This window comes from Mirounga leonina, unplaced genomic scaffold, assembly GCF_011800145.1.
Source record: "Mirounga leonina isolate KUSES-001 unplaced genomic scaffold, KU_Mleo_1.0 Mir_173, whole genome shotgun sequence".
NCBI lineage: Eukaryota > Metazoa > Chordata > Mammalia > Carnivora > Phocidae > Mirounga > Mirounga leonina.
Window position 1 is genome coordinate 59,290,488 of NW_023270447.1, and position 14,820 is coordinate 59,305,307.

The 14,820-nt window shown below is 41.5% G+C and overlaps 1 protein-coding gene and 1 pseudogene across 4 annotated transcripts in view; both read left to right on the forward strand.

Moving 5' to 3' along the window:
• The window catches only part of EIF2B3 (eukaryotic translation initiation factor 2B subunit gamma), a 133,764-nt gene that overhangs the window by 77,186 nt on the left and 41,758 nt on the right, over window positions 1–14,820 (forward strand). For 3 of the 4 annotated variants that reach the window (XM_035018720.1, XM_035018722.1, XM_035018721.1), the window contains exon 6: window positions 14,686–14,775. The exons of the other annotated variant lie outside the window; for it this stretch is intronic. In XM_035018720.1, the coding sequence (XP_034874611.1) occupies window positions 14,686–14,775 (90 nt within the window). The remainder of the gene's footprint in view (window positions 1–14,685; window positions 14,776–14,820) is intronic. 4 annotated transcript variants of the gene reach the window in all.
• On the forward strand, window positions 7,934–9,033 carry LOC118019495 (annotated as a pseudogene).

Genomic DNA, 14,820 nt, shown 5'->3' on the forward strand with positions numbered 1-14,820 from the left:
CCTGTGCACCTCCCCTCCGCTCATGCTCTCTCTCTTTCTCAAGTAAACAAATTTTAAAAATCTTAAAAAAAAAAAAAAAAGCAATAGGGCTTAATGCCTGTGTTTAATCTGCCATCTTTACCTAGAAAACTGTTTCTTTCATTTCAGTCTCTATATCTTTCAGTTCCTCTATTCCCTCCTTCACTCCCTCCCTCTTTCTCTTTTTCCTCTTTCTCTCCCTCATTTCCTTCTTCATCTAGTCTAGACTCTATGATGTGTGACTTCAGGCATTTCCCTCCATATCCTCACTCATTGTCCTTTTGCAGTATCTGCCCTCATAACCCTCAACTTTGGATTACTCACTCTAACATCTATTTTGTCTATTCCTACATCTGTTTTATTTGAGTCTTCAGGAAGAATATTATGCAATGTTATAAATTGGCACCACTATAAATTCATGGTTCCAATCTTAGCTGAACCCTTAAAAACCACTCTGCATTCTTAACTTCTCCTGAACCAACCCTTCCACTTCTCTTAGTTATTCTCAACCATCACCACCTTGCTCTCTCAGAAAATTATTTGCCTCCTCCTCCTGCAAGAAAATCCTGACTAACAGATACTGATTTCCCCAGCATACTATCCCTACCCATAATTTTATCTTTACTTAGACCCACTTTCACTTTTATTCTAGCCTTAGAGGAAGAAGTTTCCTGATCCCTTTACTTACGCCTTTTACCCCATTCTCCTCTGTTTCCTCTGGAACCTTGCTCTATGAGTTTTTCTAGCACTCTCTCAAATTTTCAACTTTGCTTTCTACTACCACTTTCCCTCTACACCTATAAACACATAGCTTGTAAAATAAGGCACAAAATCCCAAAGGCCCTTAGTCATCTAAGCATGCATACCCCTTTCAGCCTTGTATCTCACCATTCCCCACTACAACCCCTACCCAACACTCTACCCTATAGCAATGGAGAGTTGCTTACAGGTCTCTGACTTCTGCATTCTTTTTCACACCTCTGTCCTTTTGTTTCATCATACCCAGCATTCCTTCAACCAGTTACCCTTCTCTACCTGGCTAAATACCTGCTCTTCTTTCAAGACTAAGTTCATAAATTGGGGCACCTGGGTGGCTCAGTTGTTAAGCATCTGCCTTCGGCTCAGGTCATGATCCCAGGGTGCTGGGATCGAGCCCCGCATCGGGCTCCAGCCCCGCATCGGGCTCCCTGCTCCACGGGAAGCCTGTTTCTCCCTCTCCCACACTCCCCCTGCTTGTGTTCCCTCTCTCGCTGTGTCTCTCTTTGTCAAATAAATAAAGAAAATCTTAAAAAAAAAAAAAAAAAAGACTAAGTTCATAAATTACTTCTCTATGAAGCTTCTCCTGACCCTCTTTGCACTAGGCAAAATTGACTCTTTCCTTTTTGGTCTCCTGTATACTGTAGAGGTTTCTAGATAATGTCTATAACCCTTTATTACTTTGGCCTATAAGTTATATGAAGACAATTATTGTATTTTTGTCTTTGTAACCCTAGTATCTAATACATGGCCTAACATACAGTAAGAACCAATGGATTTGTTGGAAGAGGACATTAATAGATCCAGAGTGTCTTCTTGTGTTTGAAAGTATTCTGGCATGGAATTTTTATGGGCAGAATTGAGTGAGACCCTTTAATTTTGTATACTGGAGAAAGGGCTGAAACAGCGTCATTCCTACCACATTCTTTTGGCCAAAGCAGTCACAAGTCCAGCCCAGATTCATGGGATGGTAAAATAAACTCTACCTCTTGATGGGAGTTGCTGCAAAGTCACTGTACAAAGGGATGTGAGTACAGGGAAGGGAATAATTATGGCCATTTTTGAAAATGATCTACTACCTAAAAGGTTTTAAGTAGGAGAATGACATGATCAGATTTGCCTTTTGAAAAGATAACTCTGGATGTAGTGTGAAGAATGGATTGGCATTTGGAAAGAGGATATAGAGAGACCAGATAAGGGAGGGTATTGTAGTAATCCAGGTGAGAAATAATGGTAGTTTGAACTAGGGTATTGGCAGTGGAAATGGAGAAAAGTGGATAAATTAGGGAAGGATTTAGCAGGTAAAAACTGAGGACTTGGTGTGTAGAAAGGTGCCAGGAATGATTCACATTTCTGGTTTGCTTGCCAACTCCCCTGATAGGTCCATAACAGGGTAGATAGTGAGGTAGATAATGAGATGGGAGCACTCAGTTGGTAGAGGTGAGATCCAAAGTTCAGTTTGGGGTATGCTGAATTTGAGGTGCCTTTAAGATATCCAGGTAAAGGTGTCAGTAAGAAGTTTTATATATATACTGGAGCTCAGAGGCTAGGACTATGCCTAAGATAAAAATTTGTAATCTTTGATGTATAGATGGTGACTGATGGCATGGACATGGATGAAGTCACTTAGGAAGAGAAAAAAAGAGACTTAGGAACAAGCTTAGGCCAGCTAGAGGATCATGAGCTTCCAAAGGAAATTTAGAGCAGAGAGAGGAAGAGAAAAGGAAAACCAAGAGAACATAACATTAAGGAGCCAGAGCGAAGAAGTAGCAGTAGTGTTGATACGAGGTTAGGTAAGATAATAACTTAAAAATGATCACTGTGTTTTACTAAAATGGAAGGCATTAGTGACCTTATTGACAGGGGTAGAGTAGAAGATGATGAAATGGTGATAGCACATTGGACAACGCTTTTGAGAAATTTGGCTGTGAAAGATAGGAGAGAGAAAGGACTGAAGGGAGATTCAGAAGGGAGACTTGAAAAAGGATATTTTAATTTTGGAAAAATTGAGAACGTGTTAAGGTTATATGAGGGATTTTTCATGTTAGGCAGCCCTTAAGGGTTCATCTAGCCTGTCTCTCTAAAGCTGCTGTGTGAGAGCTGAGTTGAGAGGAGGAGATCCTCAGCTGCTACCCTGACTGTCAGAGGCATAACTGTTATAGTGGGACTAGCTGTCTTACTCAGTAGTCCGTCCCATTCCTACCCCTATCTTCCCATTCCCTGCTGTGTACCTAAGCTTGCCAACTCCCCTGAACCTATCAGAAATATTCTGAAGTACACCCAAACTCATCAGGACTTTCCTGAAATCTCCCAACATTTGTTTTTGATGAGTCTGTATCTCTCTTATCAGAATGTATATACTCTTTTAGGACATTCAGTAATATTATTTGGTGCCTGCCTTATAAGGCACTGTTCTGGGCATTATGCTGATATGATCTAGTCTCAAATCCTCCTTCCCTGAAAGAGGTAGGTGATAGTTACACACCATGTAGAATAGTACTGTAAGATACTTTTCTGGTGAAATTTTGTGAGTATGTAGAAGAGGAAAAAAAAAACACACTAGATTTAGGAGAATCAGGAAAAATTTTAAGAAGAAAATGACATTTGAGCCTAGAGCTTTAAGGATTTATATATTTTAGGAGTAGTGAGTGAACATGGGTAGAGGCAGTCATTCCAGAAGGAACCACATAAGCAACAGCACAGAGAAAGGAAAGCAAAATAACTAGGTCACTTAGTTTCTCTGAAGCATAGAATATAATATGAAAGTGTTTAATATAAGCAAAGGGAAGTCTTTAAAGGTTTACAAAAAATAGTGATTACTAGATTAGATCTGTGTTTCATTCAGTATTATAGATCTAATACAGGTCTGTGCTTAGCACACATCTGTCACTCAAGAGAAACTTTTTTTACTCAAGTGTTGAACCTCAAAGGGTAGGGAATACCTGAGCAGGTTGGCTTGTAATAACTTTGGAATTTGTTGGAACTCTAGCCATGCAAAAGCTGGAACCAAGCTTTGAGAAAGAAAGAAAGAAAATCACCCCCTGAGTGATTCTTAACTGGTCCCTTGCCTCTGGCCATCTACATAACCAGCTTGAAACTGGGTCTGAAGCCAGTAGGAATACTGCATTGTGTCCTGGAAGAATTGAGGACTGAAAGGCAGACCTGCTAAAAGGTCGTATTAGCTAGGGCAGGGGGACTGAGTGGAGTGTAAATTAATATGTCAGTTTTCACCCAGTTTCTATGGAGGGTCTAAATCTTGTTTATTAAATTCTTCAGATATAATGGACCACGCAGCTTAGAAGAATAACCGGAGAGACAGCTCTCTTTCCTGGGCTTGTCTTTAAGTAGGAGCCCTTTGTCAGTGGGGCTGTGCAGATTGCTGTCTAGAGTACATCTTGGGAAGGGTCATGGACATTCCAGACCTCAGCAGGTTCCAGCATTCTGGGCTGGAATGACAGGGAGGCTGAGTGGCCATGTGATCCTGTCTAGGAAGGCTTTGCTGACTCCTGTGTTAATGTTAGACATCGGTCTATGTGATAGTTATTTTTATAAGTCAATTTGGCTAGGCTCTGGTACCCAGTTTTTCAATTAAATGTTAATCTAGGTGTTATTCTGTAGGTATTTTGTAGATGTGGCTAATATAAAAAATCTCTTGATTTTAAGTGTGGGAGACTATCCTGGTTAATCTGGATAGGTCATCCAATCAGTTGAAAGACCTTTAAACCTAATCAGGGTGCCTGGCTGGCTCAGTCAGTAGAGCACGCAACTCCTCATCTTGGGGTCATGAGTTTGAACCCCATGTTGGGGGTAGAGATTACTTAATAAATAAAAAATAAATTAAAATGGGTCACCTGGGTGGCTCAGTCAGTTAAGCATCAGCCTTCGGCTCAGGTCATGATTCCAGGGTTCTAGGATTGAGTCCTGCATCAGGCTCTTTGGTCAGTGGGGGGCCTGCTTCTCCCTCTGCCTGCCACTCCCCCAGCTTGTGCGCTCACACTCTCTCTCTCTCTCTCTGACAAATAAATAAAATCTTTAAAAATAAATAATAAATTAAATAAACCTAATCAAATCAGAGAACTAATTGTAAGTAATACAGAATCAGTTCAGGAACCCATCCTTAAGGTTCTGATCTTCCAGGACCACTTTTTTTTTTATTTTTATTTTTTAACTAGGCTCCATGCTCAGTGTGGGGCTTGAACTCACAACCCTGCAATCAAGAGTTGCATGCTCTACCAACTGAGCGAGCCAGGAGCCCCTCTCCTGGACTAGTTCTGGCAGCAGTTTTTTGTGTTTTTTTTTTAAGATTTTATTTATTTATTTGTGAGAGAGAGAATGAGAGAGAGCACATGAGAGGGGGGAGGGTCAGAGGGAGAAGCAGACTCCCTGCCGAGCAGGGAGCCCCATGCGGGACTCGATCCAGGGACTCCGGGATCATGACCTGAGCCGAAGGCAGCCGCTTAACCAACTGAGCCACCCAGGCGCCCCTGGCAGCAGTTTTTATATCATAGAAACAGAACTGCTATGAGCCATACAGAATAAGGATTTATTATTTAATTGTGGAAACTGGTAGAGCAGTTATGCATGCTGTTGCTTCTGTGTCTAGTGTTCAGAGTGAGATTGCTATCAGTCAGCCAGACCAACAGTCAGAGAGGAAAGCTGGATGTGGACAAACAGGGACCCACAAGGACAAACTGGAACCCACATCTATCTCTCACAACCTTCAGCCTCATTGTGTGGGTGACCTGTAGGAGAAGCTGGCATCCTTCACCACAGAGCTACTCAGTACTTGGCTCAGGACTCAAGAGAAGCTGAAGGAAGATATCTGATAGGGTCTGGAGGATCTGTAAGTCTGGATACCATTGCATGCCTATTAGGTGAGCTAGCATATCAGTGATATCATGAGCAAGTTGCCACAGTACGTGGCACCATCCACTGACCTTTAGAACATTACAATTGTGGCTGTAGCTTTACTTCTGCCTTTTAAATGTCACATAAAATATCTCTGTGGCCTTCACTACCTCAGAACCATTCAGAGAAGAGAATTTTGCATAACCTAATTCCAGCCCAGCTTAGGTAATACATACAAAGCCAATATACCATGTGTATGTATTTCTATAAAACAGTAACTTTCCATGGTTTTCTATCACCTAAGAAACAAAATACAAATGCTTTTTTTTTTTTTTTTTTTTAAACACGGGGCTTGAACTCACAATCCTGAGATCAAGAGCTGAACTGAAATCAAGAGTCGGATGCTTAACCAACTAAGCCACCCAGGAACCCCAATCCAAATGCTTTAATAGGACATGTAAGCATCATAGAAGGCTTTTCAGGATCAGACCTCTGGCTGCCTCTACAGCTTGAAACTTTATCATTGTATCCTGGAATTTTTTTCATACCTCTTTGCCTTTGTTGATACTAGCCCTTCAATTAAAATATCTTCTTCCTACTTTGCCTGCCTAGCAAGTTTCTCCTCATCTTTCAGAGCCAACCTCCAGCTTCATCCATCCCTGTGAAACCTTACCATATTCTTGCTGTCTTAGACAGCTCACTGCATCCTCTTCTGTACCAGCTCCCTGCATTATTATGTATACCACATTATATTATAAAATGTTTTTTAACATGTAGTCTTGCCTACTAGATTGTGAGCTCCTAAGGGCAACATCCATTTATTTCAACTCTGTGTCCCTATTTACCAAGCACAGTACTTGGCCTGTGATAATAACAATAACAGTTATCAATTAATGAGTGCCTAATGTATGACAAGTACCATGCAACATACTTCGAGTAATTTCTAATCATCCTAATAATTCTGTAGTAGGTAGGCAATATGATCAATCTCCACGTTTGTTGAATAAAATTAATTAATGAATATATTATCTAAGATTAAAAATTGCGATCATTTTCTAACATTCTTTTAAGGCAGTGGAACTTTTCTTTACATGAAATTTTATGCAGAAGCCTAAGACATAAAACATAGAACATGAGGTTATTCTCCTTCAGGTTTCCTGTAGTTTTCTGAAGCACCTCTACAAAACTCTGGAACTTTGAAGTACAATACTTCGTTTCATAAGAAGGAAACTGGCATGAAGAAGGATTGTGCCATATGTAGTGGCAAGATGAAATCTGGAACCCTGACTTTCAGCCCAGTGCTACACCAAGCTGCCTTTTAACTTTAATTTAGTTCACTATTAAGTCAATGGTATCATTACAGAATATAAGTTGTCCATAGTCTTAATATACTGAATATGCTAGAGATACAGGAGATGATTCTGTATTATATACCTCTACCTTTACCTGTAATGTAACCTGAGACCTACTTCCTTTATTTATTTTTAAGTAGTTCTATGCCCAATGGGGGCTTGAACTCACAACCACAAAATCAATACTCACATGCTCTACCGACTGAGCCAGCCAGCCACCCGAGATCTACTTCCTTTAGAATAAAGATCAAAATCCTTAACCTGGCCTAAACCTCTGTAAGCTTCATCTTGCACCTCTCCTCATCTTGTTTTGTGTGCTTCATCCGTGTGGAGCACCTTTAGTTCCTCACCCTCACCAACCTGCCTCAAGGTCTTGGTACTTACTGTTTTCTCTGCCAGAATGCCCATCTCAGTTTCTCCACCCCTTTCACCTGGCTAACTCCTGCGCGTCCTTCAAGTCTAAGCTTAAAGGAAAGTTTCCCATCATCTTCCAGCCTGGGCAAGGTCCCTTGTTATACAGTTCCATAGTATTCTGTGCTTGCCATTCATTTATTGTACACTTAGAATAATTACACTGTACACTTCATGCAACTTTCATGTCCATTTTATTCACTGCTGTATCCCCAGTGTTTGGCACATGGTAGGTATTCAGTGAATGTAAGCTATAGACTGTCACTCCTAGAGGAGTGAATTGATTGCTTTTAACATGGACAAAAATAATTTCCTTTTGTTTTTCGGTCAGTACAATGAGGAGCAGCCCTTAGAACTCTAAAGAACTCGGGGCGCCTGGGTGGCTCATATGGTTAAGCATCTGCCTTCGGCTCAGGTCATGATCCCAGGGTCCTGGGATCGAGTCCCGCATCAGGCTCTCTGCTCCTTGGGAGCCTGCTTCTCCCTCTGCCTCTCTCTCTCTCTCTGTCTCTCATGAATAAATAAATAAAATCTTTAAAAAAAAAAAAGAAGAAGAACTCTAAAGAACTCTTCCAGCTCTGGAAGCCTCTGTCTGCTACTTTGAGTCTAGGGCTTTCACTTCAATACAACTGCTTTTCCTGGTTGGGGCCTGAGCCCCAACAGTGCCATAGCCTCTCTGCTGCAGGCCAACCTTTGGTTTGGAACTCCTTATGCACACCTGATGATAACAGCCTGTCACTCCTACCACTTACAGTGCCACCAAGATGAGGCATTTGGGGTGGTCTGGCAAGGAAGTGCCTTCCTATAAAATAGCTACCAGGTAGTTATGCAACGGGTGCTTGCCCCAGAATCTGTCTCATTAGGCAGATTCTCTAGTTTATTTTAAACTGTAATGATTAGGCATGCAGCTGCCAAGGAGTGGACACCAGGTCTGTGCCCACTGTCTCCCTTCCCCACTTTCTTCCTGCATTTCCCACTCCTTCCCCTGCCCTCCCAACACTGCCCACCCCGAGGAACTGCCCAGAGCTCCTCGGATGACCAGGTGGTTATTCTGCTGGGAAACAGGAGAGTACTTCTTGTGTAAAAAGTATGCCTTCCAAGGTCAAGCACCACCTAAATGATGATGATGTCACTGGTTCTGTGAAAAGTGAAAGGAGAAGTCTTTTGGAAGATGATTCAGATGAAGAAGTGGACTTTTTTCTAAGGGGACCATCTGGGCCAGGATTTGGACCTAGAAATGATGAAATTAAGCATGTTCAGAGTGAAGTGGATGAAATTATTGATGTCATGCAAGAAAATATTACAAAGATAAAAGAATCCTATTAGGTCATTTAATTCTCTCCATCCTCTATGTGATATAGAAAGCTTATTGGATAATGCAGCTGCTTTTAGCAACAGGTCCAAACAACTTTGAAGGAAATGTGGTGGCATGGATGCAAAATAAAAGCCATCATGGCTTTGGCTGCTGTTATCCTTCTGCTGGTGATTAGCATTCTTATAGTCGTGAAATACCATACTTGATTTGGTGACAGAGATCTTCATTATACAAAATCTGGGACAACAATAAGAAAAGACTGCTGCAGGGGCACCTGGGTGGCTCAGTCAGTTAAGTAAGCATCTGCCTTCGGCTCGGATCGTGATCCCAGAGTCCTGGGATTGAGCCCCATGTCAGGATCCCTGCTCAGCAGGGAATCTGCTTCTCCCTCTCCCTCTGCCCCTGCTTGTGTGCTCTTTCTCTCGCTCTCTCTCTCAAATAAATAAATAAAATCTTCAAAAAAAAAAAAAAAAAGAAAAGACTGCTGCATAATTTAAATGAAACCTCTGTATATAACTTTCAAAAATTCTTTTTCAAGAAGCTGAGGCAGGAATCACTTCAAAGTGGAGCATTGAGAATGTCGTTATCTTCTCCCCTTCTAACAAAAGGGAACTTTTATTTATTTTTTAAAGATTTTATTTATTTATTTGAGAGAGAGCACGAAAGAGAGGGGGGCAGAGGGAGAGGGAGAAGCAGACTCCCCACTGAGCAGGAAGCCCTATATAGGGCTCTCAGTCCTAGGACCCTGGGATCATGACCTGAGCCAAAGGCAGACACTTAACCAACTGAGCCACCCAGGTGTCCCAAAAGGGAACTTTTATTTTTTTTAAACATTTTTTTTTAGATTTTATTTATTTGACAGAGAGAGACAGCAAGAGAGGGAACACAAGCAGGGGGAGTGGGAGAGGGAGAAGCAGGCTTCCCGCTGAGCAGGGAGTCCGAAAAGGGGCTCGATCCCAGGACCCTGGGATTGTGACCTGAGCCAAAGGCAGACACTTAATGACTGAGCCACCCAGGCGCCCCCAAAAGGGAACTTTTAAATAATTATGTTTAAGGCAAAGATAACTAGCCTAGGGACACCTGGGTGGCTCAGTCAGTTAAGCCTCTGACTCCTGATTTCGGCTCAGGTCATGATCTCAGGGTCGTGAGATCTGGCACTGCGTCAGGCTCCATGCTTGCCATGTTTGCCACTGCTTAAGATTTTCTCTCTCCCTGGCCTTTGTTCCCCACCCCCACTCCCCCACCCCCGTTCCTGCTGATGCATGCAAGTGTGCATGTGCTCTAAAATCAATGTAAAAAAAGATGTACAGGGACACCTGGGTGGTTCAGTCAGTTAAGTGTCTGCCTTCGGCTCAGGTCATGAGCCCAGGGTCCTGGGATTGAGCCCCACATTGGGCTCCTTGCTCGGTAGGGAGTCTGCTTCTCCCTATGCTTGCCACTCCCCCTGCTTGTGCTCTCTCTCTTTCTCTCTGACAAATAAATAAAATCTTTTAAAAAATAATAAAGAAGGATGTACAAATGGCTAAATAAGCACATGAAAAGATTCTCAACGTCATTAGTCACTAGAGAAATGCAAATTTAAACCACAGTGAAATACTACTTCACACCCACTAGAATGGCTATAATCAAAAAGATAGAAAAGGCAAATCTATAGAGACAAAAGGCAGGTTGCTGATTGCCTGAAACTGAGGGTGAGAAAGGGGAACTGATTGGTTGTATTGTCATGTAAGATTTTATTCAAATGATAGAAATGTTCTATAACTGGATTGTGGTAGTAGTTGTACAGCTGTACAAATTTTCTAAAAACAATTCAGTTGTACACCTAAAATAGGTAAATTTTATGATATATAAATTATACTTCAATAAACAAACTGATGGTTGCCAGAAGGGAGGTGGGTAGATGGATGGGTGAAATGAGTGATGTGGATTAAAGAGTACACTCATCATGATGAGCACTGAGTAATGTATAGAACTGTTGAATCACTATATTGTACACCTGAAACTGATATAACACTATATGTTAACTATACTGGAATTAAAATTTAAAAATTTTTTTTTTAATTAGGCTTCCGGGGGGCACCCGGTGGCTCAGTTGGTTAAGTGTCAACTCTTGATTTCAGCTCAGGTCATGATCTCAGGATCCAGAGATCTAGCCCCTGCATCGGGCTCCGCACTCAGCAGGGAGTCTGCTTAAGATTCTCTCTCCCTCTGCCCCTCCCCTCCCTTGCGTGCTCTCTCTAAAATAAATAAGTAAATCTTTGGGATGCCTGGGTGGCTTATTCAGTTAAGTGTCTGCCTTCAGCTCAGGTCATGATCCCAGAGTCCTGGGATCAAGTCCCACATCGGGCTCCTTGCTCTGCGGGGAGCCTGCTTCTCCCTCTGCCTGCCACCCCCCCTCCTTGTGCACGCTCTTTCTCTCTCTCTGGTGCTCTCTCTGGCAAATAAATAAATAAATAATCGTTAAATAAATAAATAAAAAGGAGAGACAGAGAAAGTCACATGTTCTACCAACTGAGACAGCCAGGTGCCCCAGAAATTGCTGCCCATAAGCTGTATTCCAGCAAAGATCAGACCTCTCTTGTTCACCTCTTCATCTATCACAATGCTTGTTACCATCACAAGGCCATTAATCAGTGTTGTAGACAACACGTTTGCAGTGGTAGATCCCTAAGTATATTGACTTCCAGAAATCATTTTTCAAAAGGAATTTTCTCTTCATTAGATTGCATTATGTGCATTTGGAAAAGAACAGATCAGAATAAAATCACAAGCATATAATTTATACCATCTTTTACAGTATTCTGGGAGACATTCTGTTTCAGTATGATTTAAAATGGGTGAAGGGGCAGCCGCCTGGCTCAGTCAGAAAAGCATTAAATTCTTGATCTCAGGGTTGTGAGTTCAAGCCTCATGTTGGGTCTAGAGATTACTTAAATAAATTAAATAAATAAATAAATGTAAAAAAAAAGAAAAAGTGCTTAAAAATAAAATAAAAGGGGCGCCTGGGTGGCTTAGTCGTTAAGCATCTGCCTTCGGCTCAGGTCATAATCCCAGGGTCCTGGGATCGAGCCCCACATCGGACTCCTTGCTCCGCCAAGAGCCTGCTTCTCCCTCTCCCACTCCCCCTGCTTGTGTTCTCTCTCTAGCTGTCTCTCTCTCTCTGTCAAATAAATAAATAAAATCTTAAAAAAAAAATTGTTATAATTATTTCACCTATTGGTTTTGTTCCTTGCCTTAAAAATTGATATTCCTGTTTTTAAGATCATAAAAACATGCTTTATTTCTCTCAAAATTTTAAACATTACAAATTCAAATTCTAAAATCTGTAGCTTTTTAAAAAATATGTCTATAAAAATAACCCAAATATATTCTTTATGTTCCTGATGGCTCTATTGTCTTAGGTTTCCTAGACTTTTGTATCTTTGACCATTATCTATTCCACTTTTCCAAGATCTTCTTTTCTTCTCCATATTTCTTTTTTTAATAATAGACCATTTTAATGGCATTTTAAAAATTCTTTCTGTGTTAGAAGAAAGGAAGAAAAACCTGTGGGAGCTTTTCAAAAGTATGATAGACTGTTAAGTTTTTTTTATACCATTTGTCTGAGCTCTTATTTTTATCATTGGAAGGATTCCCACAAGTTTTTCATATATTTTCTTTTTTATTGTAATGGATTTTTCTGTGGTTGGCAAATTATGTTTTTAAAACAATTTTAAGGGGTGCCTGGGTGGCTCAGTCAGTTAAGCATCTGCCTTCGGCTCAGGTCATGATCCCAGGGTCCTGGGATCGAGCCCTGCATCGCTTCTCCCTCTGCCTCTGCCTGCAGCTCCCCTTGCAGCTCCAGCTTGGCCAGCTGAGCTTCCCAGGCACCCTATTTTTTCAAACTCTTAGGTGATTACTTTCCTGTGTATATAATATAAATTGACCTCAGCTATAAAAATAAGAATAATATATCTACCTTGTGAGGTAGTTATGAGGATTAATATAGGTAGAATGTGTTGAATGATTCAAGGAATTTGTAAACCAAGGGACTGAACAGGAGAGTGTAACTTTCCAAATTGGTTAGATCAAGGGAGAGGATTATCAGGGTGTGGACTTCATTTTTTTTTTAAGATTTTATTTATTTATTTATTTGAGAGAGAAAGAGAGCATGAGCGGGGGAGGGGAGGCAGAGGGATCAGCAGACTCCCCACTGAGCTGGGAGCCCAATGCCAATGTGGGGCTCCATCCCAGAACTGTGGGATCATGACCTGAGCCCAACGCTTTAACCGACTGAGCCACCCAGGCGCCCCTAGGGTGTGGACTTCAGATGAAACCCTGGCACCACAAAGTAACCACATTCACATTTGTAAAATTCTATTTCCTCAAGAACTTAGTACTCAAGAATCTAAAAATTGGGAAGTACTTTCGACTTTCTTCATCCTAATTGTATACATTAATTGGCTTGTGGGGGCAGGGGAGCAGGTTATGAGTGTGGGGTCCTAAGTCTGACAGCTCTGTTGCTGTTAGAGAAGCATGTTGTTCCCCTCTCCCAATCTCCCAAAAGAGTGGAAGCCCAGGGTGGTGCACCTTAACTTACTTGATAAATTATTTCTAGGGTATCTAGATCTCATGAGAGTAATTTTCCTTAAAACTGTAAGCCAGTCAAAGCAAAGTAACACAACACAGAAGAAAGATGACAACCAATAGCTATGATTGGAATCTCTATTTTTCTACCTGCTTCTCCCCTTCTCTCCTTCAGCTGTCTATTTTTATTAAATAAAATGACCTTGGACATTATAAGCATGGCATTTCTTTTTTTTTTAAGATTTTATTTATTTATTTGACAGAGAGAGAGCACAAGCAGGGGGAGCCGCAGAGAGAGGGAGAAACAGGCTCCCCACTGAGCAGGGAGCCCAATGTGGGGCTCAATCCCAGGACCCCGGGATCATGACCTGAGCTGAAGACAGACGCTCAACCTACTGAGCCACCCAGGCGCCCCTAAGCATGGCATTTCTTAAGGCTAAAATCAAAATGGCAAACTAAAATAGACAGCAACTAAGCAGAGCTTTAATTTGACCTAATTCATTCATTTGTTTGTTTATTCAACAGCTATTTATTAAACATATTCTCTGTATGAGGTATAATGCTAAGTGCTAAGGCTATAAAGATAAATCTCTGCCTTCAGGGAACTCCCAGTCTAGCGGGAGAAAGAGCCAAGTAAGTAGGCTATTACTTACTGGATGATAACTTATCTGATAGAGGTGGGCACCCAGTGCTGTGGGAGCATAAACTTGGGTTGTCAGTGAAGGTTTCCTGGAGGAAGTATATCTGGGGAAAGTCTGATGAATACATGAGAGTAGGGAGTTAGTGAGTATTCATAGATTTTTACTTCATTTTCTATGAAAATGGACTAATAATACATGCCAAATCCTGGAGGAAAGCATGGCTAAAGTATGATCTGCAGGAAGTAGGGCAGTTGGAGTAAAAGCAGGAAAATGTTAGTTATAAGAACTGTGAGGGGCACCTGGGTGGCTCAGTCAGTTAAGCGGCCTACTCTTGATTTTAGTTCAGGTCATGATCTCAGGGTCCTGGGATCAAGCCCCGTGTTATTCTACACTCAGCGGGGAGTCTGCTTCAGGATTCTCTCCCTCTGCCCTTCCCCCTGCTCGTGCTCTCATGCTCTCTCTCTGTCTCTAAAATAAATAAATCTTTAAAAAAAAAATTGTGAGTAGGAGTTTGTAATAGAATAGAAGAAGATGACTTGTCAGTGATTTGATGGTTCACCTAAAGGCCTGATAAAGTGTGAGGTAAGGTTTCTATAAAAAGAAGGCCTTTTCTGTGGTAGGATCAGAACTGGTATCCATCATCTTGGTCTCCCAGAGTAGGAGACCAGTGGGGATCATGGCTTTGACCCTTATAAAGTTTTTAATGCCTACTACCTAATAATAGGATAGAACCCATGTTACTTGATTGTGAGCCCCTTCTCTCTTATTGTTTTTGCAGGCACCCTAGAATACATTTCCACACAGGCCTTGTGGATGCCCATCTCTACTGCTTGAAAAAATACGTTGTGGACTTCCTAATGGAAAATAAGTAAGAAAGAGGGAGGTGGAGTCAAACTCACAGTGTTTAAGCTAC